The 18,611-nt window shown below is 43.5% G+C and overlaps 1 protein-coding gene across 3 annotated transcripts in view; it reads right to left on the bottom strand.

The window, feature by feature from the left end:
• The window catches only part of FRMD4A (FERM domain containing 4A), a 449,437-nt gene that overhangs the window by 293,419 nt on the left and 137,407 nt on the right, over positions 1-18,611 (bottom strand). For all 3 annotated transcript variants that reach the window (XM_060258276.1, XM_060258274.1, XM_060258275.1), the window contains exon 2: positions 10,471-10,536. In XM_060258276.1, the coding sequence (XP_060114259.1) occupies positions 10,471-10,536 (66 nt within the window). The remainder of the gene's footprint in view (positions 1-10,470; positions 10,537-18,611) is intronic.

Here is an 18,611-nt window from a genome sequence, read left to right as displayed (position 1 = left end):
CACTTAATCAGCAATGCTGTCCTTTACGAAGGTGGTGAGTGCCATTGTAATTGTTTAATGTGTTTGTATGATGCTTTGTGTATTTTTAAAATATTGAATTAGGAGGTATGGTTTCTGTACATATTTATATATGAATCTGTATTTGTAGAGATGGATTTTTGGCTGCTTCTTTGAGAAAGCAACTATGAGAAACAGCTTTACATGCTGATGTATCTGTTAGAGGTTGTTCAGTACATCCATATCATATGCCAGTTTTGGAAGCAAACGAGGAAATAAGGAATGCACAAGATTTTTGTGAGCACATTATTGTATTTCATAGGATATGTACGAGCACTTTAAAACTTCATTCAATTTGTGAAATATATGAGAAGACATCTTTTTAAAGTCATTGAAAATCATATGGATTGAACTGTGAATGAGACTTATTGATAACAGCTTTACATTAAGACTATTGATATTGAACTTTGAATTTTGGAATTATCATTGTCTTAAGTAGATATTGCACTAACTTTTCACTTTTATAGTTCATTAATATGGTTTTAGCTCTCATGACACCCACCAGGAGGTTGGCAACCCTACTTGTGAAGTTCAGAGGAGCTTTAGGAGGTGGCATGGGGAAGGTGCAGTGTGGGGGGAAACTTGTTCTCTATTTGCAGGGAATTTAATATGGAAGAGAACTGTATCTGAAACACTCCCTTTTCTTTGCATTCGGCACTGGTATAGTACAAGAACAGTTCTCCTATCATGTTATCTCCTGTTTACACAGATTACTGGTATGGTCCACAGTGAAATAAGTGTGCAACATATGATGATTTAAAAAAAAACAAAATCAGGAACATCTCTTAAGGCAGAAGTTGTCTCTTTCCAGCCAGGGACACTTGGCTGTTTTTCCATGCCGAGTACTTTGTCTCAAACCAGGGCCAAGTAACATCTCTGTGACATCATGCAAAGGAAAGGATTTGTGACAATGATCTATTTATGCAATAAAAGCTTGGTACATTCTTTTACTGGAACTTCCTGCATTCCTCAGCCTTATTTTACAAACTTTTGTATAAGTTTGTAAAAGAAGGCTGAGAAATGCAGGAAGTTCCAGTTTGGCAGGAAGTTCGGCACACACAAATTTCAAATGGGTTTGGTGGCACTATAGTGTTTCCTTTTACAAGGTGATAAAATTAGTCAATTTTGTGGACTGCCCCTGTCAGGAAGGATACATAATCACCTTTGTTGTTCTGCTCCCTGAAAATCTATTTTCTGATATAATCTTCCATATAAACTCATTAATCTACTAACATTAACAATAGGCCCTCATCCCACTGATATCTTGTACCTAACCAGGAAAAATTATGAAAATGTTATCCAAGTATGATTTTTTCATGAAGAATTCCTGGACACTTTATCACAGGTTGGTTCAGATGACTCTTTTAAGTATGTAAAACTCATATGTAAATAAGTGGGATTACGTCCAAACAGCACCCACTAGGAATATTACTTTGCATAATGACTGTAAATAGCAAAAAATGTTCTTTATGGCTGTTGAAGTTTACTTCCTTTCCCCCTCCCAGCCTATTTTCTGCTGCCCCTTTTGGTTTTGAAATAACCCCGTCCAGCCATCTGCACAATACAAAGCAGTTCTGAAATGCATTTCCTGTGATTCAAATCATTTTCAAAAGGCCCCTATTCATCTTCTTCCTTTTTTGCTAGAATGAGGCTAACATTCAGCATGGCTCACCCCAAGAATGCCGGTTGAAGGACAGGAATTTAAGCGCTGTGTGCTTCATTTCCTGTTTCTGACTGCACCAGGCAGATGGTTTTTTAAAGGTCATTTTCTAACTCTTTTGTTTAACCCTTTGGCGACTTCTCCTGAGAACCTGTGTACTACATTGGGCAAGAGAGTAAATTGGGAAGGCACTCATTCAAAAGCTCAGATGTAAATTCACTCCAGGGGTGTCAAACATGCAGTTCGGGGGCCAAATCAGGCCCCCAGAGGGCTCCTATCCGTTCCCCGAGAAACTGGCTGTCATCTGCTTCCTTCTCCCTATATATTGCTTCCTTCTGCATAACAGCATGCTTTGCAAGGCTTGCTCAATTGCAAAGGACGTGGCGAGAGGGCTTGCATGGTTCAGTGAGGCTGTGGGCTACGCCATGCAGGGCCACCCAAGATGGACAGGCCACAGCTGAGAATCCAGACAAAATACGATCCACGAGAGAAGGAAATGGCAACCCACTCCAGTATCCTTGCCAAGAAAACCCCATGGACAGTAACAAAAGGCTAAAAGATATGATGCTGGAAGATGAGCCCCTCAGGTCAGAAGGTGCCCAATATACTACTGGAGAAGAGCGGAGGGCAAGTCCAAGTAACCACAGGAAGGGTGAAGTGGCTGGGCCAAAGCTGAAAGGACGCTCAGCTGTGGATGTGTCTGATGGTGAAAGGAAAGTCAGGTGCTGCAAAGAACAATACTGCATTGGAACATGGAATGTAAGATCTATGAATCAAGGTAAGCTGGATGTGGTCAAACAAGAGATGGCAAGACTGAACATCGACATCTTGGGAATCAGTAAACTAAAATGGATGGCGATGGGCGAATTAAATTCAGAGGACCACTACATCTATTACTGTGGGCAAGAGTCCCATAGAAGAAATGGTGTGGCCTTTATCAGGGCTCTTTTTCTAGCAGGAGCTCCTCTGCATATTAGGCCACGGCCCCCTGAGGTAGCCAATCCTCCTGGAGCTTACAGTAGGCCCTGCACAAAGAGCCCTCTAAGCTCTTGGAGGATTGGCTACATCAGGGGGGCGTGGCCTAATATGCAGATGAGCTCCCGCTAGAAAAAGAGCCCTTGCCTTTATAGTTAACAAGAGAGTGAGGAAGGCAGTAATGGGATACAGTCTCAAAAATGACAGAATGATCTCGGTCTGTATCCAGGGCAAACCATTCAACATCACAGTAATCCAAGTCTATGCTCCAACCATTGACGCAGAAGAGGCTGAAGTGGACCAGTTCTATTAATATCTACAACACCTTCTAGAACTAACACCAAAAATGATGTCCTTCTCCTCATGACTGGAATGCCGAAGCAGGAAGTCAAAAGGTAACCAGAACAACTGACAAGTTTGGCCTTGGAGAACAAAATGAAGCTCAGCAAAGGCTAATAGTTTTGTCAAGAGAACAAGCTGGTTATAGCAAACACCCTCTTCCAACAACCTAAAAGGTGACTCTACACATGAACATCACCTGATGGGCAACACAGAAATCCGATTGATTATATATTCTGCAGTCAAAGATGGAGAAGCTTCTTACAGTCAGCAAAAACAAGACCTGGAGCTGACTGTGGCTCAGATCGTGAGCTACTCATTTCAAAATTCAGGCTTAAACTGAAGAAAACTGGGGAAGCCATTAGGCCATTCAGATTTGACCTTGATCACATCCCTTATGAATATACAGTGGAGGTGGAGAATAGGTTTAAGGAACTAGAGTTGATAAAGTGCCTGAAGAACTATGGATGGAGTTTTGTGACACTGTACAGAAGGCAGCAATCAGCACCATACCAAAGAAAAAGAAATGCAAGAAAGCAAAGTGGCTGTCGAGGCTTTACAAATAGCTGAGGAAAGAAGGAAAGCAAAAGCCAAAAGTGAAAAGGAAAGATTCACCTAACTGAATGCAGATTTCCAGAGAACAGTAAGGAGAGACAAGGAGGCCTTCCTGAAGGAACAATGCAAAGCAATAGAGGAAAATAATAGAATGGGAAGGACAAGAGATCTCTTCAAGAAAATTGGAGAAATCAAGGGAACATTTCGTGTAATGATGGCCATGATAAAGGACAAGAATGGTAGGGACCTAACAGAAGCAGAAGAGATTAGGAAGAGGTGGCAAGAATACACAGAATTATTCAAGAAGAATCTCAATGTCCTTTTTTTCATTTTAAAACTTTTATTTTGACTTTAAAGTTTAGATACAATATTCAAAGCTGATAATCACACTGGTAGTAGTTTCATATCCATTTCAAAAAATAAAGAGATAGAACAATTGCAACTATCAGTCAACCAGAACTAAAACAAAATGGGTATTTCAAAATGGGAGCGAGAGTGACAGCTAGGAGGAGAGCAAAAGAGCGACAGTAAAAGAGAGTGACAGCGCAAGAGCGACAGCGAGAGAGTGACAGCGCAAGAGTGAGAGAGTGAGGGGGAGAGCGAGAGAGTGACAGCGAGGGAGAGAGAGCACGAGAAAGAGAGAGAGTGCAACAGTGAGAAAGACTGGGAGAGAGAGCTGGGGCTGGGCGGGAAGAAACAGCCAAGCCTCGCAGCCCCCCCCCCCCCACATTTGTTATCTCCTAGGCCCTTCCACCCCTCCAAGCATAGAAGGGGCCTGGAGTTGCTACCAGCATCTGCTGGCATCTGCCGATGCCACAGCCAAGGCAATACAAAACAGGGACCACAGTGAATACAAGAAGACGACGATGATGGAAAAGAAGAGGAGATCAGATTTATACCCCACCCTTCACTCAGAGTCTCAGGGCAGCTCACAATCTCCTTTCCCTTCCTCTCCCCACAAAAGACATCCTTTGAGGTAAGTGGAGCTGAGAGAGCTATTTTGAAAACTGCCCTTGAGAAAACAGCTCTGAAAGAACTTCTGACTGGCTCAAGGTCACACCAGCAGGAGAATGGTGTGAATACAAGAAGAAGACGATGATGGAAAAGAAGAGGAGAAGAAGAGGAGATCAGATTTATACCCCACCCTTCACTCAGAGTCTCAGGGCAGCTCACAATCTCCTTTCCCTTCCTCTCCCCACAAAAGACATCCTTTGAGGTAAGTGGAGCTGAGAGAGCTATTTTGAAAACTGCCCTTGAGAGAACAGCTCTGAAAGAACTTCTGACTGGCTCAAGGTCACACCAGCAGGAGAATGTGGAGGAGTGGAGAATCAAACCTGATTCTCCCATATCAGAGTCCACGTTGTTAACCACTACACAAAACTGGCTCAACAATAGAAAACAACCTCACTGTGCCAAAAAAAAATCAATAAATAACTCTAATTATCATCAAAATATATTTCTGTATTTCTAGAAAGAAATGTCAACAATTCAAGTATGAAAGTAATAATGTTTTTGGTAAATAATCATTTAATTAAAGTATTTATACAAAATACTGTAATCATGAAGTCATTCTTTCCTCACTTGTATCCACATAATATCAAAAGTCCAACTTGATTAAATCCAGTGTCCTCATCAATTCCACATAATTTTTTTTTTCCGTTGAAAAGGACATTCGTTCTAAATTCTTCCACAATCCATTCGTCAACCATCCACTGTCCTGGTAACATCCATTTTGAAAAGATTCTTTCTCAAGATCTGATGGTCTTAATCTTCAAGTTGCCTCAGATTTCCTGTTACAAAAGAGTAGCAGCAACCTCTCAAGTCTTCATCCCCAGTTCATATCAGCGGCTTCCTCCAGCGCAGCAGCTGGGCTACCAACCTCTGCTCTTGGGCTGGGCTGGAGCAACTTCTTCTGGGCTCAGATGGCTCCTCGGTTGTGTGGCTATGTGGCAAACACCGCTGGTGCAGTGAGGCTGTTCCCCCACCACTGAACCCAGCGGGGCTCCCCAGTACCACTGCCATTGGCTGCTGGAGGTGAATGATTTCTCTGTGCAGAGAGCATTATTTTACTTTTCAGGGGACTTAACACCCACCCCCCAAATTAAAAAAAAAAAAAAAATCGGATTTTTCTGCAATCTTGGGTACTGCCCTAAGTATGCAGAAAAATCTCTTTAGCTTCCATATGGCCCTAATCTATGGATTTAGAGATCCTCAGATGGTGACCATGGGTAGCTATTAGAATATTAGATGTTCCAAGCCAGGGGTGTCAAACTCATTTGTTGTGAGGGCCAGAACTGACATAAATGAGACCTTGTTGGGCTGGGCCATGTCAGGTTGGACCGGGCCATGTCAGGCCAGGCCATGTGTGTACCTATGAAAGAACAGGTAGCGGAGATATATACTTTATAAAAGACACAGACAAACACAATGAAAGATTTTTTTCTTAGAAAGTTTTAAAACATACTTAAAACGTTAGCACTCGTTGGTTTTAAAGGTGCTTTCTTTGTATTTCTCCCATGGGATCAAGGGAACTGGGCAAAGGAAGCTCTGGCTCTTTCCTTCCTTCCCCAGGGGACCAGGAGGGGGAGGAGCTTCAGACACAGAAGGAAGAGAGGAATACAAAGAAAGCAGCTTTGCTGTGCGATTGAGAGAGCCTGGCAAAACAAGCTCTGCCTCCCCCCTTTCCTCCCCAAGGGAGAAGTCTCAGCCAATAGAGAAAATAGAGGTTTTGCTCTGTAGCTCCTGTGCGATTGAGCAAGCCTTGCAAAGCAAGCTGATGCAGAAGGAAGCAAGAAGGAGACGGAAGCAAATGACAGCCAGGTGCTCGGGGGGCTGATAGGAGCTCTCTGGGGGCCTGATTAGGCCCCTGGGCTGCATGTTTGACACCCCTGCTCCAAGCCACTGAATATTTTGGTTGTCCTTGTACTACCTTTTCAGCTCTATAATTTTTATTTTATTGTATTAGGTTTATATCCCACCCTCCCCACCAAAGCAGGCTCAGGGCAACCACAACATACACACAGTATGTGCAACCAGAATATGCATACTTAGTATTCCAAATACTATGGATTTATACTAAAGGATGATGCTGTACATCAGTTTACTATGACTTACTTCCCTAACAACTCCTCATATGGAACGGCACAGTTTTTTGCACACAGTCAACAGCTTCATTTAACCAGTCCTTCCACAGTGTTGTGGGATCAGACCTGGCAGGTGGCATTGTGCCAAAGCATCTGGGTAGTGGGTGAGGCCCTCCCCTATTGCCAGGACTGGAATACACGGCACTGTAGCAAGCAACAGCCCCAGTGGTAGACACATTGTGCGAAGGCACTTGATCGATTAATGGGCCTTTGAGAAGCAAAGGAATATTTCCAATATGAGTTTTTGATAACAAGATGGTAGTTCCTCTTTTCTTAAAACCACAGAGGGAATATAAACAATGCCAAAAAGATGGGAATGAGGATAAAAGCAAGAAGATAGGGGTAGAAAAATTACAAAGAAAGACTGAGGCAGAGGAATCACAACAAGATCTAACCACCTGGTTAGAAGAACCGCAAATATCCAGAAGAACAGCTAGACACCTTGAAAATGCAGTGGAGGATAGGGTTGCCAAGTCCAATTCAAGAAATATCTGGGGTCTTTGGGGGTGGAGCCAGGAGACTTTGGGGGTGGAGCCAGGAGACATTGGGGTGGAGCCAAGATCAAGGCTATGACAAGCATAATTGAATTCCAAGGGAGTTCTGGCCATCACATTTAAAGGGACGGGCACACCTTTTCAATGCCTTCCTTACATAGGAAATAATGATGGATCTAGTACACAAAAACATCTACCATAATAAATCTGTTCCTCTTTAAAGTGCTACAGGATTCTTTCTTGATACATCTACAGTTGAGAACTTTGTGGCAACTGCTAAAATTCCTGCCTGTCGAGGTCGGTACAGGAAAGAACGGCTGGCTACAGGAGTCAGCAAGGGCTCTGAAATCTTGTACAGAGTTTTGTGTCATTTTTCTTAATTCTGATAAACAGTTTGCGTTTCGTCTTTTGATTCTAGACCAGCAAGGTTCACACAACTTTTGCCTGCTCCGGGGAAGAGCCATGGCTGCCCTGCCCTCTAAGCCTGTCCTCATTCAGGAATCTCCTTCTCACTACCAAGCAGGGACCCACCTGGTCCCGATGCTTTTGTTTCACGGCGCTGCTGCCGTGACCGCGGTTTCGTCTTCACTTTCGGCATGTTGATACACCAGAAACATGCTCGCCGCACAACTAGGGATTCACGAGGAAGAAGCAGCAGTCGTCGTAAAACCCCTCGCTGGCGAGGGATGCTGGGACAAGTAGTTTCCCTGCTCATATACCAAATGCAGTGAAAGCGTTTTACGACTACAACTCCCATAAAGCTTCACTCAAAAAACTGCTGTCATTCGTAATTCTAACTGTTGCGCAGGAGGAAATAATCACACAAGCAGGAACTGAAGCTAAGTTCTATAAGGAAGAAAAAGAAGTGGACACAAACTAAACCTTCAGTTTAAAAAAAATACCGCTTTTGGCCATGATATTCCGGAGATACAAAATGGCATCGCTGTGTGTTTTGACGTCTCTGTTGAAAAAATACCGTACTACGTACTATCCGTATAGTAATAACGCAGTATCTTTTATTGAGACCAACTAAAGCTGCCAGAACTGGCGCCCACCGTTTCCCCCCCTCCCCCCGCTTCCGTTTTTTGGGGGAGCGGGAAAAGAGGGTGGAAATCCTGGGGTCTCCCGCCAGAGCGGGAGGATTGGGAACGCTAGTGGAGGAGGATCTAATTGAAAACTTTTCAACTCTACCAGCAATGCATCAGCTAACAGTCACGAAGACTAGAATACTTAAGGGAGAGGTTATTAAAGATTGAACAGGGTTGCTCAATTATGGACTCTATGATTACAGCACCCTCGGGGAATACTGACCATAAGAATCTAAATACTACTGCTCCTATTTCCTTGAGCCCCACTTCTCATACGGCACCCTGTATTAAAGTTGATATCGTGAAGGGGGATTTTATAAATCCATCGAACAAGGACTGGAAAGACAATTATATGAACAAAGGAAACTCCCCCTTACCAAAGGAAACGAGTAGCCCTAGGAACAAACAAACCACAAGTAACTCTGCAAATAATTGATGCATCTATATGGATACAGAAGGGCAACTGAATATGATCATCACTGAATGACTATCTAAACCAACATGTGGGAGATATGAAGATAAAACACAAATGATGTCTTTGTTATCGTGGAATGTAATGGGATGGGATGGTAGACTGAAGGATTAATAATATAATTTCCTAAACAAATGTGATGTCATATTGTTACAGGAAATTTGATGTATAGAATCCCCAGTATTGGACGGGCCTGGGAAGCAAGGCATCACTGGGTCTGGGAGGCAAGGCACTAAAGCAAGCAGCAACCTTTTGGGGGCAGCCATGCTGCAGTCCTCGGACAGTGGGTGAAGGCCTTCCTCCATTGCTATGCCCAGAATTGGTAGTAGGAAGCTGCAGCATTAGCACAGGCAGCATGAATGGAGGCAGCTTTCTCAAGGCATGGGGTGGGCGAGTAAAAGTCATTTGGGCACCAAAACCCTCCGGTTGACCCTGGATAATGCTGAAATCATATTCCCAATACTGGAGTCAATTACACTTACACCATGCCCTAAATCCCGAGCACCCCTTAATCCTAATTCTAGAATAATCTGATCTGCCTGCATCACTATTATTTCCAGGGTAGAATCATTTCTGGAGTCTAGGAAAGTTGTTTCTTTTGAACATCCTGAGCATGCATGCTCCTAGTCAATGTGCAGGTAATTAGAATCACCCCTTATTACAAGACTATCTCATTTGGCTACCTCCCCAATTCCTTTCTCCATCTCCGGATTCTCACCTCAAAGTTTTGGTCACGGCCAATTATATGTTCCTGTTACTGCTGAAGCATATCTTACTATGGCAGTAATGTATTTATTGCCTTCTCTGACATACTGAAGAAAACCATCCCCAATACGTCCTTTCCACAGAGTTTATGTCAGATTTTCTGTATTGTTCTAAACAGTCCACTATGTGTCCTCCTTTACCATACAAACATCTAAACATTGTTCCCCTCTCCCAATGTCTGTTGTATGCACATTTTCCCCTATGATCTTTCCTGTAGAAAACCATCACATGAGGCTAGAATCCTTCTCCCCTGACATGGTGAGTTTCTATCTGCAGGAATATTTTTGTTTGGAGGAGTATGCAGTCGTGGGAGCCTCCTGCTTTCAGTCACAGTTCAGACACCAGATTTTATCCCTTAATAAAAAGTAGGCACTGAACTAATACCATTGCCACATACCCCCTTGTAGTGAAATCCTGTGCTATAAATTTGATGTGACACACAGCTTACACCTATGTAGGTCACTTCACCCACCCATAGAAGCTCAGTCATCTCAGAGATGGTACATGGCAACACTGGAGCTTTTCTTGCACTGACATTTTGAAACACAGAGAGTTAATGCGAGCATCAAGGGAGCTGTAACTGGGCCAGTACATGGTGAGTGATGCCTCATCCTTGACCTGAAAAAGAAGCCCATAGGCTTTTAATTATCTGATATCTGAAAGAGATACACCAGCATAAAAATGGAAATACCAACCCCTTGAGAAGAAAAGGAGAGGCACACACTTTCCAATCCTCAGATTTCCTTTCTAGGTCTCCCTTCTACGCACAGATCCATCTTGATCCTGTTCACCTTGTCAAATGCAAGTGGATCAGAACCCAAAGGAATATGACAAACGGGGATTCCATTAATTAAATTAAATATTTATTTTGCCATGCATGGTGGTGGTGGGGGGGTGGCCCACTCTCAAGTCTGCAGATTACCTGTACAAGGAGCTCCAGTTTCCTGTCATCAAGAAGGTGAACTTGACACCGGCGGCCCTCCGTCATCTAAAAAAAGAGGAAGAAGGAGAAAAAGAGAGAGAAAGAGCATTTCAGGGGATGTTTCATTCACAGACTTGGCAAACACTGCGAGTTGATGCTAAAACACAGAATCCTTCCCTGCTCCAAACGCTATTATAGCAAAAATATTCCTATTCACTGTTTTGCTTTCCTTAGCACTGGCAAAAAGAAAAGATTTGAAAGAGAACACAGAAGTAAACACATCACCCTCACTGCTGCTGATGAGTGGCAAAGGCGGCTGCTGCTGCTGCTTTGACTCAGCATGAAGGACAGCAATTCCTATTCCTATTCCTGGGTGAGAAGGGAGTCTATGATTCAGCAAAGGCCCTTGCACTGGCAAAAAGAGAATACCGTATTTTTCAGACCATAAGACGCACTCCCCCCCCAAAAAAAAGTGGGGGGGAAAGTGTGTGCATCTTATGGAGCGAAGGGACAATAGAACATACCTTCCTCTGGGGGGGGGCCGATCCGCTGCCTCCACCTCTGATCCCGGCGCTTCCCCCGCGCCTGCCTGCCTGGCTCCAGCTCTGCTTCCAGCAAGCGCTGGGATCGCTCCACCGCAAACCCAGCGCTTCGCGAGCTCCGGCTGCGGAGGGGGCAGCGTGCTTCTTCCGTGCCTGTCTGCCTGGCTCCAGCTCTGACGCTTACAGCAAGTGCCGGGATTGGAGGGCGGAGGGAGCGATCCTGGCGCTTGCTGTAAGCATCAGAGCTGGAGCCAGGCAGACAGGCACCGAGGAAACACGCTGCCCCCTCCACAGCCGGAGCTCGCGAAGCGCTGGGTTTGCGGTGGGGGCAGCGTGGAGCGATCCCAGCGCCTGCTGGAAGCAGAGCTGGAGCCAGGCAGGCAGGCGCGGGGGAAGCGCCGGGATCGGAGGCGGAGGCAGCGGATCGCCCCCCAGGAGGAAGGTGCGTCCTATGGTCCGGAGCGTCTTATGGACTGAAAAATACAGTATATATAGCATTTACCATATGGGGTTCCCACTGTCATTTCCTATTTATTAGGATGGCCCTGGCTAGTTGGATCTCATCAGAACTTAAAAGTTAAGGTGAGTCAGCCCTGGTCAGTACTCAAATGGTAGACCACCAAGGAAGTCCAGAGTTGCTATGCAGAAGTTGGGAATGGCAAACTTTCAGCTCTTGAAATGTGCTCAATAACCAGGCCTTAATGGTGCGCAGTAAGGGTTCATTTTATTGATAGATGCTTTACAGTAGTATGGCACTTTGTGTCAGATCTGGCTATTTCAGGTAGAGCCAGATCTTTATACCCTTTCTTGGACCGGCACTAGCCCACCAAAACCCACAGGGAAGAAGCCCATGAAAAACAAGGGTGAGCGTTTCTTGCCCAGCCCTCTTGGTGCATAACAGGTCCCAAGACAGTCTCTGAAAAAGAGACAGTGTGTCCTTGAGGTCCAGACACAGGCCTCTCCAACAGGGCAGAGTGATTACTTTGTAAGTTACAGACAGAGGCAAAGCTAGCAAGGCCAAACAGAATATAACTCCCCCAAACATTCCCATCACAGTTACAGAGAATAACAGAGACAAAGTAATATTTATGACAAGGCTCCTTGACACAAACCACCTTTGTCTGTCCCTTGCCTTGAACATATGAACATATGAAGCTGCCTTATACTGAATCAGACCCTGGGTCCATCAAAGTCAGTATTGTCTTCTCAGACTGGCAGCGGCTCTCCAGGGTCTCAAGCTGAGGTTTTTCACACCTATTTGCCTGGACCCTTTTTTGGAGATGCCAGGGATTGAACCTGGGACCTTCTGCTTCCCAAGCAGATGCTCTACCACTGAGCCACCATCCCTCCCCAAACATATGAACATATGAAGCTGCCTTATACTGAATCAGACCCTGGGTCCATCAAAGTCAGTATTGTCTTCTCAGACTGGCCGCGGCTCTCCAGGGTCTCAAGCGGAGGTTTTTCACACCTATTTGCCTGGACCCTTTTTTGGAGATGTCAGGGATTGAACCTGGGACCTTCTGTTTCCCAAGCAGATGCTCTACCACTGAGCCACCGTTCCTTCCCTACACCGTCCTTTGAAATCCTTACAAGGTCATCATAAACCAGTTGTGACCATGACACTTTCCACCACCAAAAGAGGTTTTGGTCCGTTCTTTAAGGTGATTTCAGCAGTTGGTTCCGGGAGACTTCTACTTGGCCATGGGCTAGGATACCCTGTAAGGTTCCATCTTGTTTTCCCTTTAAAAAAAAAAAAAAAATCTCCGGCAGAGATAATCTGAGGAAAGTTGTCACTGGTAAATTAATGATACTCAACTCTATCTGTTCTTTCCATTCAGATCCACGGAAACCGTCAACAAGTTTAACCATCACGGAGGTCATAAAGTATTGGATGAGAGTGGACACACCGAAGTAAAATCCAGATAGAACAGAAGTGCTGTGTGGAGTCAGGATGATGCAGAAATTTGCACTGGAGAGGACTGTTTTTCCATGAAAAAGCAAGCTGATCATTTGGTTGACCGTTTCCATCATACATACAGGCTTGAGCTCTGAAGTCCGTCAAAGAAGCCTTACTGAAGAAGGCCTTTGGTGGAGAAATCAGATCAGTGGGAACCCACATGAAAGCTCTTTCAGCAGATACTCCTGCTCTTTGTAGCTTTCAGATGGTTCATTCTTAACATGAGAAGAACTCTGCTGGATCAGATCAGTAGTCCTTCTAGTCCAACATTCTGTTTCACAATGCGGTCAAACAGTTTCCCGCAGGGACCAAAAATAGGGCATAGAAGCCAAGGTGTTCTCCTTGATGTTGTCTTCTAATGCTGAGTTTCAGAAGCTCACTGCCTCTGAATATAAACATTCCCTTTACTCCCTATGATGGACCTCTCTTCTACAAATCTGTTAGGCCACCTTTTAAAGCCATATCTCCAAATGGCCATCACTATAACCACTGGCAATCCAGCATTGGGTAAAGAATTATTTCCTTTAATCTCTCCAGGACCTTTTGTCTGTTTTTTGAGGTCTTCCAAGCTTGGAAGTCTTTAATTGTTAAATCTGAATTGTGAAACAAGATGGAAATTGAAGGGATAAAAATCTCTTTCCTATATGTCTCTGAGGCATAGTGTAGCTGCAACTGCATTGAGGGATGGACTGAGACATGTGACCTTCATATTCTCTGTTGGAGCCCTCAACCACTGGGTGATCTTGGGTCAGTCATTCTCTCCCCGCCTAACCTCCCAGGGTTGTTGCAGTAGTAAAATGGATGAAGGGCAAACTATGTATATCACCCTAGAATCACTGGTAAAAAAGAAAGGGGGGGGGATATGTGATAGATATGAACACTGTGCATTGTCTAGTCTATCTCTGAGCAATTACTCTGGATGAGAAGACAGATTTCCATTCTGTGTCTGCTAACACAAAGTTTTGATTTGCCATATTTTCTTAATATTGATTTGCCATATTTTCTTAATATTCTTAATTTCTTAATAATTCTTCGTAATGTGGAATTTCTGGAGAACAAAATATTTATTTGCTTTGAACCACGTGGCTTGCAACCACTATTTGACTCTGCTGCACAACACAGAGAAAGAAAAGCTACCTAACGTGAGATAATCTACAGGAGCAGAGCAAATGCCGAACTTCCTGTCTTGTGAAGGAATTAAAGTTGTGTTATGTGTTTGTCAGATTATTTCAGCAAGGGCAGGAATCACCCAGTAGCCTCTTATGACGTGGAGGATTCTGCATATGACATTTTCAGAATTTGCTGGTCTGCATTAGTGGCTCTGTTATGCTGCTGTCCTCAGAGTTCCTCATGGGATGATTGAAGGAATCATGTCCCGAATTTTCATCCAGACAGATAAAGAGAAAGCAAAACTACAGTTCTTATGGGATAATAAATCAATATCCTCTGAAACATAAACTCTGACTGTGGGGTCCTACATAGGATCAAATAAAGTTATTGAAGGTTCTCTATTTAAAGTCCTCTACCAATAAAGTGAGGCAGGATAAATTCCCAACTTGCAAAGCTTTTAAGAGAATCTGTAGGTGGCTTTATGACAATAGTGTGGAATCAGACAAGGATGATGTTAGGAGCTCCTTGTCAGATGGAGATCTTCATATTCAGCTCCTACACGTATTAGTGTCAAGCATGCTGTTCCTGTGTATTAAATCAATACCATTATTGGAATCCAATTCCTCTCTCTCTGTTCTAAAATCTCCTCTTTCCCAGAGCTGCATTTCAAAGCAACTCCTCCCCCTCACTTTTTCTCACCTCTCATTTTCTTTCGCACCTTTGAGTAGAAAATGTAGGAATGCGAGTAACTTTGATGATAGAAAGAAAGGAGGCGCCTCCCCCGAATCGTTTCCATTCATGCCGCTTATCAAGAAAGGCAGGAATGTATGGGAACCAGGGAAGTTGTAACCGCATGATAGCAGCTGGTAGTATTTTTGAATATCTGTAGCAATTCACATATGTATGTTATGACTTGAAGCTATCTTTTCTATTGCCTTTGAAGTGTCCCTTAAAACAGTATGCTGTGCGAAACTCTGTATCACTCTCAAGGTATCCTATCTTGAGCCAACAACGGATTATCAATAAAACGAGTCTTTGTATCAAACAACTGCTTGTTTATTCGAAATACCGATGCTTGACAATTAGTGGCCTCATCCAAGTATGGCTGGCCAAACTAAAGCACACACTACATTTCAAAAGCAACAATGAAACATGTTTTGCCTTACATTCTCTGTTTTTGGTGAAAATATCTTACTCTTGAATGATAAATGAGCTCTTTCAAAATCCTTTCCTGTTTACGAGTCTTGGCTGTAAGCTTCTACATGAGATGTTAACAGATAAATTCTGTAAGTATATGACAGATTTTTTTCTATTTTTGATTGTATGTCCTGGTCCTGGATATACCTTATGTGCTTCTTTCTCACTCTCTGGGTCCTACAGTAACATACGTGATATTCATGCAACACAGCAGAAAGGAAATTCCTCTTAAAGAAAATTACCTGGTGTCTCTCAGATCTTAGACTCTGCAAAAAAGGATTTTCTTGTTACCTCTGACATCAGTGTAAAATAGGGTTGCCTGTTCCCTCAGACTTGCCAGCAGGGGATGGGGGATGAACTTTCTGAGAGTGGGGAGTAACACTGAAAATAAACTTGACATGCCTGCATGACCCAAAAGTGAATTAGCTTCTACCATAGAGTTTTGCCCAAAAACCAGTGAATCACACCCCCCCCCATCACTGATGTGACCACATCACTTCCAGGTCACGTAGGCATGTTGTGTTCATTTCCAGCTTCTTGCCTGTTTACGGAGGGTGGTAACTGAGAGGTGGAGAGGAGCATCTGAAGCCAGGGGAGCCCCACACGCACTACGAGGTCTGGCATCCCTAATGTAAAACTAAAATCCCATTTACAGACTGCCTGGCCCAAATATTTACACAGTGGATTTTTGGTCTAAGGATTTTCCCAGAGAAGAGGACAATTGTTTTGCATAGCTGCACAACCATCTCAGCAATTTAATGCCTGACACATTCATCTTGTATGCAACTCCAAACGCAAGCTTAGAAGAATCGGAGAAGCAGTCTCCAGTGCAACCCGGGAAACATACAGACTTAGCAAAACTTGGATGAAGGTCAGCCTTCCGCTAAATGACTACTTATGAAAGCTTATGAATGTAGCACACAAAAGGGACAGATATATTTATGCTTTAAAAAAGCAGCCACAACAGTTATAAATGAATCTGCCCAAGATGTTTTACTGGGTGAAATTATTCCCTTGTTAAATAACACAAAGGCATAGGGTTGCCAAGTCCAATTCAAGAAATATCTGGGGACTTTGGGGGTGGAGCCAGGAGACTTTGGGGGTGGAGCCAGGAGACTTTGGGGGTGGAGCCAGGAGCAAGGTTGAAACAAGCACAATTGAACTCCAAAGGTTGTTCTGGCCATCACATTGAAAGGGACCGCGCACCTTTGAAATGCCTTCCTTCCATAGGAAATCATGAAGGATAGGGGCACCTTCTTTGGGGGCTCATAGAATTGGACCCCCTGGTCCAATCTTTTTGAAACTTGGAGGGTACTTTGGGGAGAGGCACTAGATGCTACATTGAAAATCTGGTGCCTCTACCTCAAAAAACAGCTCTCCCAGAGCCCCAGATATCCGCAGATCAAGTCTCCATTATTCTTTATGGGAATAAATCTCATAGGGAATAATGGGGTTCCCAGCAGACATTTCCTTTCCCTCCCCCCTGCCTTCTGATGACCCTGAAGCGGGAGGAGGGCCTCCAAACCAGGGGATCCCCTGCCCCCACCTGGGGGTTGGCAGCCCCACAAAGGCACAAAATACAAACTCCTTTTATCAGTTTGAAGAAAAGGTTAGAACAGGTTAGGAAATAGAGAGGGATTATATGTTTTTTTCTATGCCTAAAATTAAACATGAGAATTACAATAGAAAATAGCATGAAATAGAGGGTACTTTTTAGTAAAGCTCTGCCTCCCTGTGATCCATGGGAGAGGGAAGCTTAAAATCAGCAAGGAGGGCCATTCTGACTAAAGGAAAGAACCCTTGCTCTAACTCTGAATTGTCTTCATAAAATCAAATTAGCTACCTCACAGAGGGATGGCACTATGCAGGTCACATAATCCTTGATCGGCTGTGATCCTACTATGAGTAAGACAGCAGACATGCAAAAAAAGTATGTCATAAGAACATAAGAACATAAGAGAAGCCATGCTGGATCAGGCCAACAGCCCATCAAGTCCAACACTCTGTGTCACACAGTGGCAAAAAATGTTATATACACACATACTCTGTGGCTAATAGCCACTGATGGACCTGTGCTCCATATTTTTATCTAAACCCCTCTTGAAGGTGGCTATACTTGTGGCCGCCACCACCTCCTGTGGCAGTGAATTCCACATGTTAATCACCCTTTGGGTGAAGAAGTACTTCCTTTTATCCGTTTTAACCCGTCTGCTCAGCAATTTCATCGAATGCCCACGAGTTCTTGTATTGTGAGAAAGGGAGAAAAGTACTTCTTTCTCTACTTTCTCCATTCCATGCATTATCTTGTAAACCTCTATCATGTCACCCCGCAGTCGACGTTTCTCCAAGCTAAAGAGTCCCAAGCGTTTCAACCTTTCTTCATAGGGAAAGTGTTCATTAAAGTAGCTGCAAAAATTCATGAAATGGTCCATGTCGTGACCATTTTAAGCTCCCCTTTCACATCTAAAAGTTCACCTTGTCAGCATTCAGTCAATCTGAATATTTACGCACTGGCTTCTCTTTAAACCACACATGTGCTCAAGCATTTGCTTTGTCTTCTACAGGATGTAATTTGTGCCTCTTTTAAACCAGAAATGTACAATTTAAAATAAACACAATTACCCCTGAGGTAAACTATTAGCTCAAAAGCTGAAATAAAATTAAACCCTTTGTTACCTGCCCCACAAACAGAGTTTAGCCACATGTTTTTTAAAAACAATTTTATTATTCTGCAATATATTATATTAATACTTATTTATTATTAAAAATTCAGTACCAATACATTGCATTTTCCACCTCCCTCCCCCCCTTTTTGTGACCTCCACCGGTGCATTTTAATTAAAACACTAAAAAGAAATAAAAGGTAATTTTAGCCACATGTTGAAGTATCCAGTGTCAGCTCCCAAATGACCAATGTGCTCTTGAAACTACCAGGATGCAGCTGCTCACACGGGATTTCTCATTTAAGATCCATCCCAAGGGAATCCTTCTAAAAGCCATACTGGGGTGCCAAACTTTGAATCAGAACTGGCTGTTAGAGATCACAGTACTGGAAGCAACATATAGATAACGAAATTGGGAGTCTGAATCCCTGGTTCAAATCCATCTCTCCAGCCTTGCTGGGCAGCAATTTGACCTCAAGCACTCTGAGTTTCACAATTCAGCCTCTAATACTGTCTCCATATGGTTTCCTTGAATATTTAATATCCTAATGAGAAATCCCTAAACAAATAGATGATCTCTATCTGTGGTAACACTTTCATATTGTGTAAATGTTTACCTTGGCTCTACTGTTCTGCTGCATTGATGGATATGTAGTCTAAAAATCTGTA

Source organism: Heteronotia binoei, chromosome 17, assembly GCF_032191835.1.
Source record: "Heteronotia binoei isolate CCM8104 ecotype False Entrance Well chromosome 17, APGP_CSIRO_Hbin_v1, whole genome shotgun sequence".
In the NCBI taxonomy this organism is placed as follows: Eukaryota; Metazoa; Chordata; class Lepidosauria; order Squamata; family Gekkonidae; genus Heteronotia; species Heteronotia binoei.
Note: the sequence above shows the minus strand (reverse complement) of the source record. Positions and strands in the feature narration are given on the sequence as shown.